Source organism: Bos javanicus, chromosome 20 (genome assembly GCF_032452875.1).
Source record: "Bos javanicus breed banteng chromosome 20, ARS-OSU_banteng_1.0, whole genome shotgun sequence".
Taxonomy (NCBI): domain Eukaryota; kingdom Metazoa; phylum Chordata; class Mammalia; order Artiodactyla; family Bovidae; genus Bos; species Bos javanicus.
In genome coordinates, this window is record NC_083887.1 from 70,506,670 (window position 1) to 70,520,167 (window position 13,498).

At 61.1% G+C, this 13,498-nt stretch overlaps 1 protein-coding gene across 2 annotated transcripts; it reads left to right on the plus strand.

Annotated features, from left to right (window-relative positions):
- Positions 1-527: 527 nt before the first annotated feature.
- Positions 528-13,131, plus strand: LOC133233788 (uncharacterized). Of its 2 annotated transcripts, XM_061393909.1 has the most exons (4): positions 528-622; positions 7,456-7,600; positions 8,602-8,747; positions 9,523-13,131. In XM_061393909.1, the coding sequence occupies exons 1-4, from the start codon at positions 585-587 to the stop codon at positions 9,815-9,817; spliced, it is 624 nt and encodes a 207-aa protein (XP_061249893.1). In that variant the 5' UTR covers positions 528-584; the 3' UTR covers positions 9,818-13,131. The 2 variants fall into 2 exon arrangements, with proteins under 2 accessions (XP_061249893.1, XP_061249894.1); XM_061393910.1 differs by lacking the exon at positions 9,523-13,131 and having other exon boundaries at positions 8,602-9,459.
- Positions 13,132-13,498: the final 367 nt, after the last annotated feature.

The window sequence follows — 13,498 nt, forward strand, 5'->3', positions numbered from 1 at the left end:
TACCACGGAGCCCCTCACCATGGAGCCCCTCACCACGGAGCCCCTCACCACGAAGCCCCCTCACCACGAAGCCGCACAAAACGGAGACCCTCACCACAGAGCCCCTCACGATGGAGCCCCCACACCACAGAGCCGCCTCACCACAGAACCCCCTTACCACAGAGCCCCTCACCACAGAGCCGCCTCACCACGGAGCCCCTCACCACAGAGCCCCCTTACCATGGAGCCCCTCACCACAGAGCCCCCTTACCATGGAGCCCCTCACCACAGAGCCCCTCACCACGGAGCCCCTCACCACGGAGCCCCTCACCACGGAGCCCCTCACCACGGAGCCCCACACCACAGAGCCCCCTTACCACGGAGCCCCTCACGATGGAGCCCCCACACCACAGAGCCCCCTCACCATGGAGCCCCTCACCACGGAGCCCCTCACCACGGAGCCCCTCACCACAGAACCTCCTCACCATGAAGCCCCTCACCACGGAGCCCCTAACCATGAAGCCTCCTCACCATGGAGCCCCCACCATGGAGCCTCTCACCACGGAGCCCCTCACCATGGAGCCCCTCACCATGGAGCCCTGCGGATGCAGTCTGACTCGCACAGCTCGAGAGCCTGCAGCAAGTGAGTCCCTGGAGACGGGCCGTGGGTGACATCTCCCCAGGGGAGAGGCCGGGGCCCTGGGTTCTCCCTCCTGCTCTGCCCTCCAGGCGGGGCCCAGCCTCAGAGGCAGGTCTGTCCCGTGGCCCGCGCAGACTACGCCATGGGCCCAGCCGGGCACTCACTGCCCAGGGGGTACAGGGGAGGGCAGGTGGGGGAGAGCCTCGGGGGGCTCCTCCCCGCCGGCACCGGGGCAGACAGCCCAGGACCCCTCTGCTCCCCGAGTCCTGCCTGCGATCGTCTCCACACCCCAGGTGGCTCCGTCCACGACATGCTGTCCCCAGTTCTGGGCCAGAAGTGGGTGCAGAAGCTGGAGACAGAGGCAAGCAGGGCTGCTCCCTGGGGGCGTCTTGGGGGCGTCTGCATCTCCTGTGGCCCTGCTGCCCTCACGTGGCTTCGCCCCACACTGTGTCCAGGCCTCCCCCTCAGAAGAGCTGGTCCCGCTGGATTCAGGCCTGACCCTCACCCACCACAGCCTCGTCTTAAGCTGACCACGTCCACCGAGGCCCTGTTTCTAAACCGGGTCAGAGTCGCAGGCTCTGGGTGGACCTGACGTCGGGGGCCTCTTTCCCCCCCGGGCAGGGCCCCTCAGCTTGCCCAGAGCCCTGACTTCTGCTGGCACCCTGGGCTCAGCCTGCCTCCTCTCTGAACCCTGAAGTCTGCACGCCATCTGTCCCCATCCCCAGGAAGGGCCGGGGGGGCACGCTGCCCCCCCTGCACAGGGCGAGGGACGAGTGGACTGCAGCCATGCCCAGGCGGCACTCGGGAGCCCCGTCGGGGCAGCCCCACACCCTTGGAGCCCATGTTGGCCCCGGAGCACCCATCCCTGCCCAGGCCAACATGGTCCCCACAGGGACCGGTCCTGACCGCCACCTCCCACCCAGACAGCTCTCCCCACACACGGCCCGCTCTCCCGAGAGGCCCACGTCCCTGGCACACAGTGGCCACTCGTGCACGCAGGGCTCTCCCGCCTTAGTGATTTACTCCAGAGCACACAGGACGGCGGAACATCAAGTGCCTGCTGATGCGACGCTTTGGGGCTCCGAGCAAGCCCGTTGGCGTCCGGCAGGAGCCACTCTGGGTGGCAGAGGAAGCACCACGGAGCGAGGAGGCAGTTCCACGGGAAACGGCGCTGCGTCACAGGGAGGGGCCGGCCGCGCGTTAACTAATCAGGAGACTAAGCAGGACCAACCTTCTGAGCAGGAGGCAGAACATTTCAGAGTGAAACTCACATGGCGGTAAAGGTCGGAGAAGATCAAGTCAGGCGCGAACAGTCTGCTTTTCCATTTTCTGATCGATCAATATTACATTTTTTTCGGAGCTAGAACGCAACGGCGGAGTTATAGCTGACCTTTGTGTCACCCTTCCCCTGTGAATACAGTCGCAACAGGGACACAAATGACTTCATAAGCCACAGAATTTTTCTGATGCAAACCCCCAGATGAGCGAAAATCTTCAAAATCTCTTTCGTTTGACGATGAGGAGAATGAACCTCTCCGCTAATGAGACACGGACGACGCCGTCGCCTTTAGGAATCCGTCACCCAGCGGAATGTGGCTCTGTCATCCCTGCCAGTAGGGCTGCAGGCCCCTCGTTCACTGGAAGTCGGCTGCAGGGTCGGAGGAGGCAGGACTCAATCCCCCAGAGCTACGCCTCCGGGGTGGGGCTGCGGGTGGCGGGCACGCCGTTTACCGCCATCAACCACATCATGGCTCCTCCATTGGAGACAGGGTTTAACCACCATCTGAAACATTCCCGTGAGCTGGAGAGGAAGCCCCACTTGCAGAGGGAGGTCGGATGTGGGTTCTAACGCACCTTCAGGATGGCGTGCCAAAACGGGTTCTGAGGGAGACTCTAGGACGCCAAAACCAAACCAGCCAACTTCACAGAGCGTGTCTCGAGGGCACACTGTTTGCTTGGGGCCTGGGAGTTCCACCTGCTTCGGGGAAACAGCACACTGGGTTAGGGTTCCAAGGACCACAGAGTGGACAGAAGGCAACCCCTGGGGGCCAGATGGTGAAGAATCCTCACACCAAGGCAGGAGATGCAGGCTCAGTCCCTGGGTCAGGAAGACCCCCTGGAGCAGGGCATGGCAACCCACTCAGTATTCTTGCCTGGAGAATCCCCATGGACAGAGGAGCCTGGCGGGCTACAGACCACGGGGTCGGAAAGAACTGAACACGACCGAGTGACTAACACTTTCACTTGTTTTCACCTTCCAAGGACCACGGGATGGACAAAAGGAAAGCCGGTTTAGAGGTGAATGAACCTGGCTTCAGTAACGCGCAGCAGGACTTTGTCAGCTCCCTCGTAAGAGAGACACTGCCCCCACCCTCTGCCCGTGGCCAGGACCCTGCTTCTGGGTCTCCTCGCCTCCCTGGAGAGTGTGCACCCTGCTGGGATCTGAGGCTCGGGTCCGCTCTCTCCACAAAAACACTCTCTGCTGCCCGTCCCGAATGATCCAGTGAAAAAGAACCGGAACCATAGAACTGATTGTAACAGACCTTTAGACTCACAGGAAAATAAAAATAACTTCCCTGATATTAAAATCGATAAGGATTTTCCTTAAAACTTGTGAGTGACAACAACTGACTCAAAATGAAAACTCAGTGGCTGTGTCACAGGAAGCCTGCCCAGACAGGCGTGGCTGGATCAGCATAATCCATAATTCATGGCGGGCTCTCCAGACAGAAAAGCCCAGCTCAAGGGCTAGACGGCACTGTTTTATCATGTACTTGATATCAGGACTCAGCGTTTTTCTCATATAAGTAGTCAATTAACTCGATTCTCCTGTATAAAAACCTGCGTCTTATTAACACAAAGATTGTTTCCCATTGAAATGATTAACATAATCATGGGAGACCAGGTAGGTGAATGCAGAGGCCTGGGGGCTGGTGGATGCTGGGCTGCCAGAGGCATCCTCCTCCCCTCCCCTCCTCCCCTCCCCTCCCTCCCCTCCTCCCGTCCCCCTCCCCTCCTCCCACTTCCTCCTCCCCTCCCTCCTCCCCTCCCTTTCCCCTCCCCCTCCTCCCCACTTTCTCCTCCCCTCCCTTCCCCTCCAGGTCTGCCCAGCATCACCTGAAGGGCATCCCTGGGAAGAGTTCAGGGGGAGAGAGAAAAGGGCTACCTCCTGCCTCCAGACCTCTGCACGCCCACCAGGTCCCTGGGGTAGCAGCCTGTTCATTTGGCTCCACTTTGTGGATTTGAAAAGCTACTCTTTCCTTCCAGGGGTCAGAGTCCCCCCCCCCCCCACCATCCCCCCCACTGCCCTGCTCCCCCCTCCACTGCGGCAGGAATCTTACAAGCTGGGAGCTAAAGCCCCACGGGGGCCCCCACGACGCTGCAGCCTTGGCTCCAGTGTTTCCTCGGGAAAGGGGGAAACACAGGCCGGGAGCCAGGCAAGGGGACGCAGCCACTGAGCCCGCCTGTGTGCGGGGCCCTCTGATGCTCTGGACAGTGGCAGGGTCATGGGTCAGGGGGCAAAGTCTGGACGTGTCCGTGTCAGAGCAGAGGGTGAGGGACGGGGCAGGGACGGTGCAGGTGGTCCCCGGGCCAGTTGACACAGAGGCCTGGTCCAAGGCCGTCCCCAGGAGGGCCACTGCCCCAATGCCCGCTGCGCTGCGCAGGGAGCATGGACCCCCTGCCCATCCAGACGGGCACAGCTAGGCTCTGCCACGGCATGGGGGCCCCTGAGAGTCTAACTTTGGGGAATTCGGGGTGGTATGTGTGAGCATGGAAAAGGCACCTGTGTTTTCCCCGCTTTGCAAATAGCTGATGCAGGACAAGGTGAGCTCCTTTTGCTGAGCCAGGTGCGCAGGTGCCTGCTAAGTTGCTCGGTCATGTCCGCCTCTCTGTAGCCCCCTGGACTGTGGCCCACCAGGCTCCTCTGTCCGTGGGGCTCTCCAGGCAGGAACACTGGACGGGCTGCCATGCCCTCCTCCAGCTGTGACCTCCAGGCAACTTCTGCTTCCCTCGGGTTTGAGGCTGAGCACAGGCCCGGGGCGGCTCCCACCAGGCCTGCCTGCGGTGTCCCCCAGGTCCGCTCCTGCTGGCCCCTGCTGAGTAGACGGTCCCTGGGTCACCGGACACGTCCTCCTGTGCCGAGCGTCTGGGCCGCAAGGCGGAGCTTCTGTTGACCGCCTGCCTTCAGGTTCGGAGAGCGGGTCTCAGGCCTCTGCCCAACAGTCGGCAGCTTCAGTCCACAGTCATCAGAGTTCACGGAGAACCCGGACCCGAGACAAACCAGGACGGCTGTGCACAGTCCACGGTCAGTGGAGCCAGCGGCCACTCCCCAGAAATCATCAGAAAACGACGATTCATTTCTGCAGGGCTTTTGTACTGACCAAAACAACACATCTTTCTGCAGAATTTACTATCTTCTTGAAATTTTTCAGCTGATTTCACTCTCAGGTTGAAGAAAACAAATTGCAAATAATAGGAGGAAGCTTTCAATATAATGGTTGTTTTTTTCACTGGTGTTTGGTTAAAAATAAGATTCCTGGAAATCCAGACTATGAAGGGAAGTTTAAAATAACCACCATCCCTCTGGCACAGAATTCTATTCTTACATAAAATTGGAATTTAATTAATAAGTATTTTTGTTAAGGCCAAAAAATATCTACAGCAGTACATATTGTTTTAATCCTAAAATGCAGGTGGAAACCAATTGCTATGTTTACAGACTAAATGGGCCTAGAGAAGAATTATGCTTACCGAGAAATGTGCTTTAAGAAATAAAGATCTGGAGTATTGTGATTTTTCTTCTTCTAAGCAACAAAAAAATACTTCATCAAAAGATGACGGTGGGCTTTGCAAGTGTCTGACCCTTCGTCAGGGGATTTACGAGGGAGACCCACTGCCGGACGTCAGGACACAGGCGGGGCCTCGTGTGGCCGGTCCAGCAGGAAGGTGGTCAGCAAGGCACAGAGTGGCCACGGCAAGCCCAGCCCCCGGGCGGCACCCAGTTCCCGCCGTGGAGACCGTAAATCAGCCCGAACTCCAGAGTCAGCTCCGCTCCCCGCCCTCCATGGAGCCGCCACGCGCAGCTTTGAAGAAAGTGCCTGCGAATGCAGTCGAGCTTGAAAGAAAAGAACAGTATGCAAATAAACAAGACTCACAGAACACGCCTAATTTTATTTTCAGGTGTGACATTTCACCTCGGGTTTTATCAGCAGTGGGATTTCCTGGTACAAAGCTCTCACACAATTTTCTAGGGGACCGTCATGAGGTGGGCCACGTGTGGCACCGTGTCTGAACCTTGGGTACACGGCCAGGCCAGGTCCTGGTCCTTGAACTGACCACGTGCACCTCCGCTCTGCCCATGGGCAGCGTCGGTCACACTGGCCAGGGAAGGACAGGGGCGCCCAGGGGAGCGCCTCCAGACTCGTCCTCCACACGCCTTCCCAGCGGGTCTGCGGGTCTTCTCTCAGGCTGGACGAAGGACAGCTCAGGCCTCGTTTGGAGGTGCAGGTGGGCTTCCTCCCCAGACCCTACGGTGGGGTCCCCACAGCTCTGAGCAGCCCCCCACCGGCCTCCACCCGACCCGAGAGGGTCGGGGACCACGAGTCCGTTATTCACACGCTGAGCGCCCCGCATGACTGGGTCCACGCACCTCCTGTGACAACGCTATAGTATCTGAAAAAGCAGCTCGCCTGCCCTCATTTTTAATGATGTAATGAAATCTCATTTTTAATTACCTGAACAAAAAGGCTTCAAGTCCGTCAGAACGCCTCTCAGGGCGAGGTATCAGCCAGCAGCTTCAGAACCAATTACCCGTGTTTCCTCTTTACTTCTTGCAAATGTGACCTTTTGTTGGGATCTGAGCGCACGTCTCCTGCTGCGAGTGGGTAACGTCGGCGCCCGCCCGTCGCCGTCAGGACGGCGGCTCGTCTCCATCACCTCTGATGGCTGCAGGACAAACGGGTGTCGGGGACCCAGGGCTGCAATGAGAGGACTGGGAGGGGCCACGGGGCCTTCCGGAGATGAAGCCAGATGCCCGGCGTGGATGGAGGGAACCCTGGCACCGTCCTGGGTGACCCAGCTTGCAGGCACTGTGAGACACAGCATCCACCGTGCCAGGCGGGTGGGTGGCGGGCCGCAGACTCGGGAGCCAAGGTGAAACACCAGGCGGGTGGGTGGCAGGCCACAGACTCGGGAGCCGAGGTGAAATGCCAGGCTGGAGGGTGGCGGGCAGCAGCCCAGGTGGCTCTCCAGGCTCTGGGCCAGCACAGGGGTATTGCCCGTGGACCCAGGGTACCCCAGAGTCCAGGGCCTGGGCCTGAGCCAGCGGAGGAACCTGCAACACAGAGGCAGGTGCCTGTCCCCTCATGCCCTGAGTGGCTTCACCCACCAAGGCTCCTGGGCGCTGGCTCGAGGGCTTATGGGCTTGAGGGCCATCAAGGGGGCAGGGAGACTGTGTGAGTGGCTGGCCTGGCACCTTCGGGAGAAGCCTGGATGCTGAAGGCAGGAGGGGCCGCAGGCTCCATTTGGCCAGGAAAGCCCAGGCGGGGACAAGCCGGGCCCCAAGGACAGGACGGGAGGGCCGGGCCAGGGGGCCGCGGAAGGGCCTGCGGGGTGAGCGCTGCTCACGGCCAGGCCGCAGATGGCACCCGCCTGCCCAGGGCCCGGAACCCCCTCAGGTGTCGGCCCCCTCTCTCCCCCACCCCGCATGCTGCGCAGAAGGAAGGGAAGGGGCCACTGCCAGGGCTCTGAGTCAGCGGGCACTGACTGCTGGGGCTCCCAACTCCAGATGCCAGGGGACCCTGGGTCCTGTGTCACCGCCCCTCCCCCCGCCCCAGGATGGAAGAACGGTCAAGGCCGGCAGGCTGCCGCTCCCTCGCCCGCCACCAGCCTGGGGCCTCCTGCTGCTGGAGGACAGGGAAGGAGCCATGGATGCCTGGTGGCTTCGGGGACCCGGAAGGAGGCTCAGGTGAGCCTGGCCAGGTAAGCCCGGCCCCCGTGGCCCCTCAGTCCCCCCGACACTGGCCAGGCCGGGACGGTGGCTCCTTTATCTGCCCTCCTCTGAAGACAGCTCGGGGGGTACCTCTGGGACCCCGAGTCCCCAGATTCATCCAGGCAGAGTTGGGGGGACACCGTTTCAGGATGAGCTGCCTTCCCACCAGCCGGGAGCCCTGGGCAGCAACTACAGGGGCCCTGCGTCCCCCTCGTGTCCAAGGAGGCCTTCCAAACATGGATCCTGAAGGACATGGCCAGGGTGGGGGCCGGGCATGGCTGGGGTGGGTGGCTTCCTCACCCAGAGCCTCCCTCCCAGGGCAAGAAAGCCAAGAGCTGTGCCCACGCGGGATGGTCCTCCTCCAGGGCCGGCCCCCACGTGCCCACGGCCCCCCAGCAGGTATCGAGGGGGAACTCTGGCAGCCACAGATGGACTCTCCCGGGAGGCCCTCGCCAAACAGGGGCCCCACTGTGCATGGACCAAGCAGGGCAGGGTCCTGCCGTGCTCCTTCAGCGGGAGAGGCTGGCAGCGTGGGCAGGGGAGGCCGTGTGTCCCCCATCTCAGCAGCGACCTGCAGAAGGTCGTCTTGTGGATGGCAGCCAGGCCGCCAGGAAGAGGCAGAGGACCTGACCAAGACAAGGGGGGGGGGGGTCCCTGTGAGCCTGGTGATGAGGCTCGGGGACCCGTCTGCCGCTGGCAGAACACCCTCAGGGCCCCGGGGGCAGCAGGACCCCGCGTCACCCCCGCCCCCGAAAGCCCCGAGCAGGCCCGCTGGCCAAGGCAGAGATCCGCCCGGGAAGGCGCCTGAGGCATGGGGGCCATCTCCACGCGAGGCCCACCAGGCGTGCCGGTGGGGCGGCTCAGACCACCACCCTGCAGGCCGTGAGCTCAGGGGTCTTGGCGCCGGTTCCCCTGCAGCCTCTGTCCTCAGACGGCTGGGCCCTCCTGTGTCCCTCTCTTGTGTCTATGTCCTGAGGTTGTCTTCTTACAGGGACTCAGTCTGTGGGATCAGAGTCACCCGAGGGCCTCGCTGTACCTGAATCCAGGGCCCCTTCCCGAAGTTCCAGGGTTCAAACACCAGCATGTGAATCTGGGGGACACGGTCCAGCCTGCAGCTGAAACAAGCATGGAGCCCAGGTGACGCGGGTCCTCACCATCCAGCCCACGAGCTCCGAGAGAGGACAGGGCCCCCCACTCACAGCACAACCTGCTCATGTGAACAGAGCAAATCGGAACAGGGCGGGGGCGCCGACAACCCATCCCAGACCAAAGCAGAGATGGCAAGCTCTGCTCAGCTCTGCTTTGCTCTTAGGGATTCGGTTTAAGCCTTTGCAACCATACCTTTTAGAAGATTGTATTTCTTTTTGCCCATGCAGTGCAGCTGGGATGGGGCTCCAGACTGGCTGTGGCTCTGGGGTGGGTCAGGGGGCATCTCAGCTTGCCTTCCGCATGGCCCCTCTGAGGGGCCCAAGGCAGCCTGGCCGCCCCTCCATGAGCAGTGGCGATGGGGAGGGCCCGCTGACAGCAGCTCCTCCCCTGCCCAGCGCTGATGGAGAAAAAGGCGCCCCTACGGCCAGCAGGCCCAGAGCCCAGGGGCAGGACGGACGGAGGGGTGGTCAGTGGTCAGGGCAGGAACAGGGCCAGCAGCCAGTCCCCATGGCCGGGATGGCACCGAGACGGACACACCTCCGCCATCAGAGCTGGGGCCAGGCCAGGAGGCACAGATGCCCGTGGGGCTGCCTCCCCCACCAGGCATGCCCCCAGGACTGCGGGCCACCCCTCGGGAGGGCGTGCTGGGGGCGGGGGCTCCTCCAGGACGTGGGGAAGAGACGGGCAGGCACAGACGGGAGGGCGGGGGGAGGCGGGGCGTGGGGCGGGCTTTGGAGACGCCCTCACCTCTGACCCTTTCCAGAACCACTCGCTCCTGCTGTGGCAGCGTGGCCGAGCCCACAGAAGGCCCCTGGTCCATACCTGCCCACCCCAGACCCACCCAGCACCCTTTCCCGCCACCCCAGGGAGCAGCGAGGCCCTGCCTGAGCCGCACTAGAGGAGATGGTTTCTGGAGTTTTCAGCTGGACCCACAGTGGGTTTCAGCCCAGGAAACCGCTTCTGAGTGGGTTCCACGTGAAGTCACTGAGACAGCCTCGCTGATCCCACGGCTGCCTCCCACTCCTCTCAGCAAACACACACGAGCGGCAAACCACTGACTCAGGCAAACAAACTTTCCGAATCAACCACTCGCAGGGCGGCCGCCTCCGGGGCACATGACGGCCATTCCGGCCCCAGAACAAGCTCTGCTTATTAACGGAGGGGCCATCGGTCACTCTGAGGACACAGACGTGCAGGCACAGAGAAATAAAACTAAATCAGCAGGAGCGTCGGCAAGACCCGCGATGCTAATAAGGCGCCTCCCGCCCGTCGGGGGAGAGGCCCAGCGTGATTGAAACAAGCCTCATCTCTGCAAACAGGCCATTAGCGCCCACATGAGTGTCCAGAACTTCCCAGGGACACGGGAAGACCCGGTGACCCCCAGCCCTGAGCCCACATGACGACTCTCACAGAAAGTCCACCGTTTCCAAGGTTCATGGGAGAAGGAAGATGGGGAGCAGACGGTCCTGGGGGTTTTGGAGCGAGTGATGAGGACCCCCTGGGCCAGCCTCCTGGGGGTGGGGGGTGACTCCCTGGTCTGCAGGGAGACAGCGCACATGTGAGGCCAACCCCTCCGTCAACTCAGCTCGGGGCCACAGGCCTGAGAAGGGGGCTGGGGTTCTGGATCCCCTGGGAGGAGAACGGGAGACAGAGAGGGGCCCAGCCGCCCCAGGGGCCCCCACCCTGTCCTGGGAGAGGCCCAGCCCACACCCGTCTCCAGGCCAGTGTCCTGGGCTGCAGGGGCCGCTCAGATCCTGCCGCACCCTTGTCTGAGGGCCCTGGAGGCCAGGCCCGAGGTCGGCTCCCCGGGCTGGCCTGCATTAGCTGTAGGGGGTGCCCAGCTGGCCTTTCCTCCTGGACGGTGCAGAGGAAGAAGCAAACATTTCCCCCGGTGCCTCGTTCCTCCCGGCTCCAGCTCCTCCAACGGGCCAGGTCGGGGTGAGGCTGGGCCGCGCCCTCGCCTCCTCGCCGCCTCCCATGGGCTTCTCAGTCACCCACCCGCACCTGCATCAATTCCTCCCCGTGGAATCCTCGGGTGGGCTGGGGTCTCCCTGGGACACCACCTTGGAATAGAGTATTTGAAGCCTTCCCCCCACCCCTCCTGACCACGGGCTGGCCCGCCTGCTGCTGCGGGAGAGAACTTTAACAGGAAAGGGGCCCAGACGGCCGCAGGGAGGGTACCGTCCAGAGCACGAGCTCAGAGCTGGGGTGTCCATTCCCCGCCCCCGAGAGAACACCCTAGGTTAACCTACAGCTGGGCAGCCCAGACATAGCTGGGGCAGGAAGACAGCCCCCCAAGCCCTGCCCGCCATAAGCCCAAACACTAATCAACAAACAGATGTCCACTGCTCCCCGTTGCTGCGTTTGGAGTGTTTGTTATGCAGCATCACAGTGGAAATTGATAGCTGACACGCCGGTCCCTTTGCCACAGAGGACACGGGCTCGGCTCACACCCCAGCAGGGACAGAGGAAGGAATGTGCAACAGCGCAGAAAGCCAGAAAGCCAAGGGTGCTCACTGGGGTCCCAGCCGGGCGTGGAAACTCAGGCTCGCTGGTCCTCACCTGCATTTGAACTGGCCTCCCGACGTGAACTTCCGCCCAGGTGTCCCCATGTGGATGCAGATACCAGCCACTGCAGGTGGAGTGTCCGGCATGAAGCAGAGTAACTCAGAACATACACTGGATCCATGAAATCACAGCAGAGTGTTTCAGGGAACACAACATAATCTCTATCACAGTAACATTTACATCAAATAAGCCAGTGCATTGCTAACAATTCACCAATTAAGCAGACTGTGTTTGACCGAAGACGTGAGCCGCCGTGAGACTCGTAAGACATGCCAGGCCCCGGGGTCTGTGAGCATGCCACGAGGGGCCTTTTGTCCCCATGAGGAACCCTTATCCATGTGCTTCCTGCGTCGGTCGTTAAGAACGAACGTCATGGAGCAAAAAGGCACTTCCTACGGAACACGGGGAAACCCCACAATCACCCTGCATTCAGAGGGCGGGCCTTGCACTCCTGTGTGAGGAAAGCAGGCCATGTCAGCTGTCATGCTCAGTTCTGGAAAGCGTCTGCTTCTCCTGATTTTCTACCGCATCACCTGGATGTCTGTGACTGCACGGACAGTCACGTAGGATACAGTGGGTGCATTTGCAGGGGACACAGCTTCCACCCCTGGTCGGGGAAGATCCCATGTGCCTCAGAGCAGCTAAACCCCAAGCACCATGACTGTGGAAGGCCCTGAAGACTGGAGCCTGTGCCCTGCAGCAAGAGAAGGCCCCGCGAGGAGACGCCCACACACCGCAGCTAAAGTGGCCCCCGCTCGCCACAGCTAGAGAAGGCCCGCACTCAGCAACGAGGACCAGCGCGCCAAAAAAGAGCCAGAGGCTAACAGCTTTACATAAATTGAAACATAAATGCACGTACAGTAACGCTGTTTCGTTCAAGGATACGCACATAGTCAAGGCCACGTTGAACGCTTCAGAATGAGTGAGTGTTGGTCACTCGGTCGTGGCCCACTCTTTCCGACCCCATGAACTGTAGCCCACCAGGCTCCTCTGTCCATGGGATTCTCCAGACAAGAATACTGGAGAGGGTTACCACGCCCTTCTCCAGGGGATCTTCCCGACCCAGGGATGGAGCCTGGGTCTCCCTCACTGCAGGCGGTTTCTTTAGAATGGGTTCTCCCTGAAGGAAGGAAGATAGGCAAATGGCACTAGGGTGGGGATGAAGGAGAGTATAATGATAAAACGAGTGTGATTAAATAAAGTGAGAAAAGGGCCTGATCAGGAGAAGAAGACAGAACGCGTCTGCTTTCCAGTGTCATCCTCATCGTCACCGGCTCCTCCTCTAAGGCTTTACGGACGTTAACTTATTCAGGAAACTGAGAAAGGCCATTATTCTTAAGTGAACAAAACAAAAGCTCTGGAAGAGGCCAGGCCGGCAGAGGAAGAGATTCCCAGGGAATCTTCCCGAGGATTTCAGGAGCGAGGGTGTCGGCTCCAGAGGCAAAGGCGGTCACAGTGTCAGCTGGGGGAGGGACGCCGAGCGCACAGCAGCGGCTCAGGGACACTGGCGTGTGAGCACGTGCGTGTGTGTGCGCGTGTGTGCACGGGCACGCCTTGCTGTGCAAGACAGAGTGACAGGGAGAGATAGAATTGAAATGAGCCCTTCAAGCTGGCAAAGACTGTTCTAAATAAAATATTTACCGTATTTACACTCTGGCTGCTCGTGCGTGAGCCCCAGGCCCACTTGGGCAAACAGGGCAGCCCGGGCCTCACAGCCAGCTGCGTGGTGGGGGCCCGCCTGCAGGAAGACCGCTGCTGAGGCTGGGGGCCCAGAGGAGCCCCAGGGTCGGGGTCCAGCTGCGTGGTGGGGGCCTGGCTGCAGGAAGACCGCTGCTGAGGCTGGGGGCCCGGAGGAGCCCCAGGGTGCGGGCCCGGCTGCGTGGTGGGGGCCCGGCTGTGTGGTGGGGGCCCGGCTGCGTGGTGGGGGCCCGGCTGCGTGGTGGGGGCCCGGCTGCAGGAAGACCGCTGCTGAGGCTGGGGGCCACACCAGCTGGGCATTTGAACTCTTGCTCTGTGACTCCAGACCCAGCAGAGGTTCTCTCAGAGCTGTTTCCTCCTTTGAAAAATTAAGATATTTAACTAAGAGGCTCGTGTTATTGTTGTTCAGTAACTAAGTCGTATCTGACGCTTTGTGACCCCATGGACGGCAGAACACCAGCCTTCCTTGTCCT

What these genes read in the sequence shown, in the direction of transcription:
- LOC133233788 (XM_061393909.1), top strand. Translation starts at nt 585, where the DNA reads ATGCAGTCTGACTCGCACAGCTCGAGAGCCTGCAGCAA. An exon ending in AGCTCGAGAGCCTGCAGCAA is followed by an intron (nt 623 to 7,455) that starts GTGAGTCCCTGG and finishes CCCCCGCCCCAG; the next exon opens with GATGGAAGAACGGTCAAGGC. An exon ending in GCTCAGGTGAGCCTGGCCAG is followed by an intron (nt 7,601 to 8,601) that starts GTAAGCCCGGCC and finishes GTCTTCTTACAG; the next exon opens with GGACTCAGTCTGTGGGATCA.